General features: G+C 42.1%; 1 protein-coding gene across 3 annotated transcripts in view; it reads right to left on the bottom strand.

Moving 5' to 3' along the window:
- Positions 1-9,322, bottom strand: part of lmo3 (LIM domain only 3) — a 52,213-nt gene that overhangs the window by 8,873 nt on the left and 34,018 nt on the right. For all 3 annotated transcript variants that reach the window (XM_023418713.2, XM_023418714.2, XM_023418711.2), the window contains exon 3: positions 2,979-3,104. In XM_023418713.2, the coding sequence (XP_023274481.1) occupies positions 2,979-3,104 (126 nt within the window). The remainder of the gene's footprint in view (positions 1-2,978; positions 3,105-9,322) is intronic.

The raw sequence follows: 9,322 nt of genomic DNA, 5'->3' as shown, positions 1-9,322 counted from the left end.
TGGCGTTTCATGTTTGTTTGAGGCTGGGAAACAAGAGGGGAGGGGTTGGGTGAGGTGGTGGGGGGGTTAGGGGTGAGCTGGTGTAGATGAACAAGGCGGCAGATCGGTATGCCAGACAAAGAACTAGAAGCCCATTTCCAGGACGGCTACAACAAGATGCTGAGAAACTATTCAGGGAATCTTAAGTGAGATCTCCTGATAGATCGCAGGCTGAGGCTGAGCAAGTGTCTAAAGGTCATTCTATTAATCAGGACACAAATGTTGAGAAACCCACTTAGACTCAACTTATTTAGTGACGTGGTCATCGCAGAGAACGCATCACAACTGCATCTGTTTATGCTGTCATAAATGTTGGATTCGTTACTTCAGAGGTGACATCTTTACTGTGGCATAAAACTTCCTGCCAGTCGGCTGACTTCCCTGTTGTCTCATTTACAGACAGAGGGAATAAAAAGAATCGCTACCACTTTGCAATAAGATTCCCCTTATTAATGAACTAGTCATGAACCATTCATAAATCCTTTATCAGCTTCTTAACACTTTATAAATCATTTATAGGCTGTTATAACACCTCAGATAAAAAGGGTAACAGTGACCTGTTTCTTGCCAAATAGTGAGCCCACATGTATCTGTACTGTTCAGCCTCATATCTCATTAGTGAGACACATAAGACACATCATCATTTATTAATGAGTTACTATAAGGTTCCTGTTACCAGTTATAAATGGTAGTAACTCATTAGTAAGATTACTGAGTAGTAAGCATCAGCTTGAGTTTGCCAAATAGTGAGCCTGCATCAATGTATGAAAACTGTGTTATTACTTGTTTATCATTGTTTGCTTATTATTTATAAAGTGTTAACAACCAAATGAATAACCTCATTATAAACCATTTATAAATCCTTTATTAAGGTTGTTTTATTTTAAAGTGGTACAAAATAATCTTCATCATCACATCATCTTATTTCATTTATTTTTTTGGCCTTAAAGTCATATTTCTGCACAGGTAACCCCCCCCCCTCCCCCCAGCTCCACTAATGTAAAGAACTAAAATGGAAAACAAAAGTCAGAGGCGAGGAACAGCTTCAATTAAAGCCGGTGCCACGCGATAAATCTCGGCCTCGTCCCGGTGAAATTGTGATGGGCATCTGAACGGCGCTCGCAGAGCCGCAGCGGACCACGTGAAACACACTGACGTCGATTTTATTCAACAGTTCAGCAACTGCCCTAATGTAAAAAGAAAGATTTGCTCGCGCTTAAATGGGTTTTAATGTGGGAGAGCAGAGTTGGCCTGCCTGGGCCTGGCTGATGAAGATTAGCTGACTGCTTCCATTAGGAGAGGCTGTCTGGTGCAGCCGGCTGAAGTGGCAAGACAATAACCGAGTGCTAATTGTGCGTAACCGGGTCCTTTGCCTTTAGCATGCACAATGTGTCTGCTTTGTGTGTGTGTGTGTGTGTGTGTGTAGTCTGCAACAAAGTGGAGTTTGGGGAAAAAAGATGAGAGAAACACAGGAACCAAGCCAACGCGTAACCTTCCTGACGTTCCCCTAAGGTTCTCTGCTGGATAGTGTTTCCTGTAACCTTCATAAAACCTTTGATAACATTCCGGTTTGGTCATTAGTTCCCAGACAGTCTTCCATGACAGCAATGTGACTACTGGTCTTGGATAGAGACTGAGAGGCAGTAGGATGCAGCCAGGCGTCTCCTCCCGTCCACGCGATACTTTTGGAAACGCTGCTGGACCCATTTTAGTTCGAGAACTCCAACTTTGTGTTTTAGTCTGGACGGGCGAGAGTGGACGTAGACTCCCACGGTCGCTCCCTGATTGGGTCTCATCAGCCTCGACTACCAGCGGTGAATGCAACATGGATAAGGAGTTAAATTCTGTATTTTAACACTACAACTGTCTTTGTCTTCATCACAGGACAAATAACTCCACACAGCTTTGAATGTGTTTCTATTTAAATGTAAACGTCTTTTTTTCCCTCTAACATTAATATTTTGGTTCCTTCCTTTCATGCTTGTTTATTAACCGTTCTTCTTCTATCTTTGTCTTTTTTCCGTTCATGGCAGTTGTTTACAGGTTTTTCTAATGCTTCTGGGCGTCCCCTGGTAACCCCGTGTTTAACCTCACAGCGCTATGAACTATGGGTAATTTCCCCAGGCCAAAGTCTGCAGAAAAGCGGACTTGTGGAAAGTGTGCATAAAGGGCTCAAAAACGTCTGCAATAGAGACTTCCTGCACTTGATAATTTGACAGCACCTCAAAGTCTGTGAGTCTGTGAGGGTGGACACTGGGACTGGGCCCATCAGTGTTTGTGGGTGGGGAGTCTGTGAGGGATTGTGTCTTTTTTGTTGCGTTAGCATCTTGTGGCACTTTAAGAGTCAGTTCTCACAGTAAAAATAAGTTTAATTAAGAAATTAAATACTAAATAAAATTAAAATATGTATGGAAATGGGGTGGACAAAACAATAAAAGCACTTAAAACTATCTGAATTTAATTAAATTAAAATTTAACTATGAATGCAACAGCGTTTTAAAACAATCCTGAATATTATCAGCACCGAGGCCGGATGTGTTGCAGGGTAGGGATTCCAAACTGCTCCCTCTTTGGTGCTGTGGTAAGAAACAGTGTCCTGAAATCTCTGACCACCTCCTGATGCAGGTAGAGGCCCAGTAATGAAGACTGATGGGAAACATATGTAGGGACAATGTAACTGCGCCCGTAGCTCTAGGCTGACACTGTACAGTAGCGTTTGCGGGGACGGTAATCACTGCGCTGGGAGCAGCAGGTGTCCTTAAGGCGTCGGATGTGTCTGTTTGGTCACTGGTTAGAGTGATGAATCTCAGCTGTGGGATTCTTCCTCAACTACGAGCCGCACTTGGGATTCACTGTGCCGCCATTGCGCTTCCCTGACCGGCCATCTGGCCTGTGCGCAGGTACGGGAGAGGAAGCAGGGGTGTGGTCTAATCGCTCACCTCTGATTGCAGAGCTGGCATGCGAAGCAGTCCAGGTGGTAGACGTTCTCCTTGGCCCTCATGACCATCTCGAAGGCTGGAATGAGCTTGCTGCAGGCCGCGCAGTTCCCTGTTACACCAAACAACCTGAACCACACACAAACACAAAGAAGATATATGATGTAAGTTATTCCCTGGAAAAACCGTCAGTCTGCGAGGTTGTTATTTTATATGTTCTATATTGTTGTTGAACCTTGTAACAACCGAGAACCGTAAGTGTGAAATTAAAACAACCGCTGCTTTCAGCCTTTGTGCTAAGCTAGGCTAAACACCGCCCAGACTTGAAGCTCATTTGTGCTAACGTTAGATACGTAGCCTTCTGTTTTCTTTAAGCTGAAATATGAAACAGCTGCAGTACCACCGGGAATCGCGGGGGGGCAGTGTCGCCAATAATTCAGGCCAGACACGACCACACAGGAGGAGAGGTTACAACGCTGACTTTACTTTTGCTCAACCTCCATGCCAACATAAACACCACGTGTCCAGTAACAGTTACATCAGTTGAAGGGAGTGTAAATGAGCCTTTACTTGTGTCCAGTGGTGAATTTCTCATCTGACTCTTGTCTATGAAAAACAATCAAGCGTACGCAGAGTTTCCATAAATCATGTGTGAAATGAAGGACTGTTCCTTTAATCTGACATATCGGCCACATAAAACGACCGTAGAACACAAGGTGTTGCTCTTAGATCATCTCCTAGATAAACAAGTGCAAGTGTTTTGCCATTGACTTTTGATTTTATTATATGTCATTTCACAGGAATAAGTTCACAGCTGTCATATCTACCGGCTGCAGGATAAGCAAAAAAAAAAAAATGCAATTTCAGTTGGAATGGTCTTTTTTTTTTATTTCGTTCTCACTGAAAAAAAAAAAAAAAAATGATGATGTGATTTTTGTTCTTGTACCAAACAAGCATGTTCCTTTACATCTGGAGAATATGATTTGTAGGCCGGGGCGTCTCTGCAGCACCACAACGCTTATGGTGCAAACAATGCACAACAATGTTGTGACACATTTTACCTTTTATCAAAAAAAAAAATTGCAGCTCAGAGACTTGGATATTGCTCTTGGCCATTTTGTGATTTTGATTATATTTTGATTAATTGTGCAGCTCTAATATCTACTCTGAAGAAAGCCTCAAACTAAAACACATTAGGAGATTTTTCAGTCCATTAATTTTTAATAAAAGCAATAAAAATGACAAGATGTCACTTTTTCAGGTCAGACTCTTTTATCCTAAATGTTTCTCTTCTCTTCTTAAAACGTACTGTTATCGTAGAGCTTTGCCTGACTTTATTTCATTTGACTTCATTTGAATTCTTTTTGGTTGTATTGATTTTTACTGATCACCCTCTCTCTGGTGACACTGCCTTTGGTCTATTTGCACTAAAATTGATTGCTTGTTTTAATTATGTCCTGCATGTTTTAATGCACTTTGTAACGTGGGTTTGGAAAAGTGCTTTATTTATTATTATTATTATTATTATTATTATTATTTTCCAAGAACACATATCCTAGTGGATGGAATGCATTTATTATTATTATTAATATATAGTCCAGACTTTGTGAACATAAACACAGCACATTTGAAGAATCTTGAAGAAATCCGACTCCACCCACCACTATGTCCCCACCTTTACATCCCATAATCCCCGGATACACACCAGACAGAACAGCAGGAGTACGACTGCTTCTGCTGCTCCTTCTCTGAGCACGAGAGTGACAGCTGTCAAAGAGATTGTGATAAACAAACTAACATGCACTGCTGAGACGGAGAGAGAGAGAGAGAGAGAGAGAGAGAGTGGCTCTTAATCAGTTACAGAAATAGGCAGGAGAGAGTCCGGGCTGCAGCAGCCACAGTAAAAAATAGCAGGGCCACAGCTTGTGCCATAGAAATAGATGCGACATGGCCAGCACTGCTGCCCTGGGAGGACCCTATTATTTCTTCGCCTGCTCCGGGGACATTAATGTGAGTATTCATTAGGGATTCAGGTCTGTTACTACACAGCGACCTAGACCAGGCCAGCAATGAGGGGAAAAAAAAAAAAAAAAAAAATCTGATAACGAAATCATATAACAAAATAACCTATTAGGCGGACTTCTTGAGGCACTTTTAGCCGTCGTTGTTAAAATGATAAAACGGCATGCCACTCTCAGACTCTGTAAGAGATCGCAATCTGATAAATGATCTCAGGGCTTGGGATATGCAGGGTTGTTTATTAACCTTCAGAAAGTATGTTTCCCAGAGGCAAAGGAAGCAGATAGATTGTGCCCTCATAAATACCTACAGAATTAAGGACCACTGTCAACACACCGCGAGACAATGAAGGATATCTCTTGTAACATGGTAGGTGGGTGTAAACACAGAAGGCCGATTCAATGGATTAGCGCTGACTTAATTAAAAGAATTATGCCTTTTCCTTTGAGCAATTTTAAATTTAGATACATTTGTGGTGCTGCTTGTCCTTTCTCTTTTTCTGCACAAACGTGCGTTGCCGGAAGCGCTTCACATGAAAAAGATGAAATGATGATTTCTCTCCTTACAAAGCCGAGTAATTGATCTAAAAAAAAAAAAAATAAATAAATAAAAAAAAAGGAGAAAAAAGTCTCTTATAAAAAGAACAAGAAATGATAGATTTAGTGTGAGATAATGAGCTTCAGCGTGTGAGCATAACAGCAGCACTTTATATGGCAGCTTACGACACAAAGAGTCATAATGCAGCCACCTCTCGCTGAGCAGGGGGGCGAGCGTCCTTGTCTTCCAGTAACCTGAATCATTCTCAGATAGCATACACTCAAGGCTCCGGCTTATAAATGATGGAGGGCATTTGTGTAAAAAAGCAAACGTTTTAAGCTTTCTGCCTGTCAGCTCGAATCAAAACGGTGTTCTGTTTCACTGTTCGTCGTGTCCGTCCGTGCTCTTCTCTCTCATCTCTTGCAAATTTAAGCCGGCCTGCGCCGCGGAGAAGGGACTGTCACACCACTCTGCTCCGAAAGCATTCCGGGCGAAAAGTCTTCGTATATGTGAACACCCAAGCGTTTTCGTGTGTCTTAGTGTGTGTCTCCCGTTCGGTGAGCTCTTGAATCCGTAAATAAGCCTCTGAACATCTCACATATGGTGTGTTTCGCACTGGTATCTTTTTCTTTACATTATATACAGCCAGACAGTTTTTGGAAGCCATACTGACATCTATCTAACCAGTTCCACCAGCAACAAAACATAATATCAATTAAAAATATACAAGTAATACATGGACAGAAGTCAAGGTCACAACTCTTTAAGTTATGAGGTATTTTGTTCCTGTAAAATCCACTTCCTCTACAGCGGTGACTTCAGTAGCAGTGTGTTAGTCCTTCTCCACTACAGGACCTTAAAAACCAGTGACCTGCTTCTTCTTATGACCTTCAGCTGTTCAGACATTCAGAGTTTCTGGTGTGAGTTTGTTCCCCGCGTCAAATCTACACTGTTGAAGAAGCGACGGTGGGACTGACTGGATCGTTCTCATGAGCCGTCAGTTAAATGGTTGTAGGTTCGTTTGATTTTTACAAACAGAAACAGGGGATGCAAGTTCATATACTAAGATTCCTGGGGCCGGTTGCACAAAAGTTAAAGTAGAAAAGAAGTTTTCTACTTAAGTATTACACTGAAGGTTTAATTTCTCCTGACCTGAGGGAGTTACTTAAGGGCGTCGCACAGAATCTCTTAAAAGGTTTCCTTAGTTAAGGTCGCTAAGGTCTTTTGTGCAAGTTTAACTGACTTTAAGTGATTCCTTAAGTATAAGACCAAGATGAGGAGAAAACCTTAAATAGTTAAGTGAACATTTAAAAAAAAAAAAGACTTAAGGTTTCCTTAAAATAAAAACAATTGCACAGAACGCTCTTAACTCAGACTTTAAGGAAAATCTTAACCTAAGGTGTTTTGTGCAACCAGCCCCAGGTCCTTTGTTTGACTGTGTCCCCAGTTCTCCCAGTCGACACCTCTGTGTGACCAACACTGCCGCCAACCCTCGAGAGTCCAAACTTAGGAACTCATGGCTAACGTGGACGCAGAACAGTGGAAATAAATGCAAATTTCACTTATTTTTTCACATGTGACGCGTCTCCCGGGCAGAGAACAGGCAGAGGAAAGACCCGTTGATGTCATAGTGACATCATATGAGCAACATCACATAAAACTGACACCTTCCACTATAGTTTCTATGTTGAGGCTGAATCTGAATATGACACACGCATGAAAAAATAGAAACAGATTTTTGAACCGTTTAGTGACGTTTTATGTCAAAAAGAAATCAGAAATGAAATCCAACACTCCAGCTACCTGCAAACTCTATGTAGAGAGAGCAACACAGTGTGTTCCCGCCATTCCATTTACATGTACCGACACTGGATGAAACTGCTCTCCTACGCTCTGCTGTTCAGGCCCACGTGACGATCAGGAAGAAGCTGGGCCACGTGGACAACTCAGCACATTAATGACAACGTGAGAGGAAGAAGACATCACTCCAACATCGTACGGTTTATCATCATGGCGACAATTTGAAGTCATTAATGAAAAATGCCACGGTTAGCACAGCTGTGACAACAGGTTTATCCACTGTCAGCATATGTTTGCCTGTAACAGCGCCTCTGCGTTTACAGTGTGAGTCTCAGTGAAAGCTATGGAAGTCAGCACAGCAGCTCAACAGGATTTCTGACAGAGGTCGTCGCCGTAGGAACGTGACGTGTAACTAAATGTATGATATGAAGTGTGTCGTCTGCTTGTTTTGTGTTGTCGTCGTCTCCTCTCAGACTGCGCATCACAATGCATTTCAATGCCGAACTTTACTCCACTTTCATATCTGTAATTGTAGTTTTATGATAATTAAAAATAACTATTTTAATCTTATTTCAAGCTTTTTGTATTGGAACTATGTTAAACTACTATTGAACAAATAAATAAACGACTGAATATACATGTTCAACTTTATGGTCACTTTGGAGACTGTAATTTGTGGTGCTGTTGAACTTTACTGCATTATACAGACAGGTGTTTTATCCACCACATTTATATCAGTCAGGGTTTAAATATCAGACACACCTCTTTGTATAATGCAGAACAGTTCAACAGCACCACAAACTAATTATCATACACCTCTCAAAAAATTTCAATATAAGCTGTACATTATAACCTTCATGAGGGAAGATTTATATAAATATATATGTGTGTGTGTGTGTGTGTGTGTGTGTGTATGTACAGCCAGTGCACGCATTTCTAAGGAAAGGGAATCCATGTGAAAGGCCCAGTCAATAAGATAAAACTGAAGAAAAAAAAAAACAGAACTTCCAAACTTCTGTCTGCTTCTCATCCACTTGTTTTGCTGCATAATTTATCCCGTACCTTCCTGTGCTACTTTAACCACTGCTTTAAATGATTAAACCTCCTAACCTGCGCTGACTTATGGGAATACTTACATCGCCTCCTCAAAATCAAACAATTTTTCTAGTGTCTCTGACAAGCTGCGCTGAAAGGAAGTGCTGATAACGGTCTTCGGAGGTTTACCCAACCCCGCGTCTGCACCCAGCCGGTCCCCCGGCTTGCTGGGCTCTTGTGTGGCGAACGCTCTTCAAACCGACTGCACGCAGGAAGCCCCTGCTCACCCTGTGGGGAAGGGAAGATAGATGGAGCGTACCTGCCACTCGTCTTTCATCGTTCCGCCGGTTTGATGCTACAGACGCTAATGGCTCTCAAGGGAGGAGGAAAATTAAGCACGGTTTGGTTGTAATGAATTCAAAGGCACAGGCAAAAGCCCCATTCAAGGATGATGGTTTTAGAGGCCTTGTGTGGAAGAACCCGGGGCACGGCACTCCATGCTTTTAGCCCTGGATAATAATTTGTGATAAATATATAAACTTCCAACGCGTCTCTCTGTGGCTGACACAGGAGCAGCTGTCTGCCACATCCAGCAGGAAGCTAAAACTGTGGGTCTGCTGGAAAAAACCCAAAAACAGAATAACATATGTAGAATAGCGGGCTTGACATACACTTCATATCCATCGCTGACAAGACAGCATGTATATTTAAAGAGGCTGAAGATACAACATGAAATTTAAATTCATGCTTTGCTCAAATCTGAATTTGAAAGAGAATAGAGGCAGTGGCTGCCCGATACCTTGTCTCAGTCAAAAGGCATTGACTGAGCATTACAGCCTGGTACAGCTCAGTGGTACCTATCTGATGAGAGGAAAACAGACACCAATTAAATTATTCCACAAGGCTTTAGCCCAGTGGACCCCAAAACCCAGTCTGAGTGTGCAGTGCCTCCCCCC

This window comes from Seriola lalandi, unplaced genomic scaffold (genome assembly GCF_002814215.2).
Source record: "Seriola lalandi dorsalis isolate HSWRI2012SDOR001 ecotype SW California unplaced genomic scaffold, Sedor1 jcf7180002054584, whole genome shotgun sequence".
In the NCBI taxonomy this organism is placed as follows: Eukaryota; Metazoa; Chordata; class Actinopteri; order Carangiformes; family Carangidae; genus Seriola; species Seriola lalandi.
Note: the sequence above shows the minus strand (reverse complement) of the source record. Positions and strands in the feature narration are given on the sequence as shown.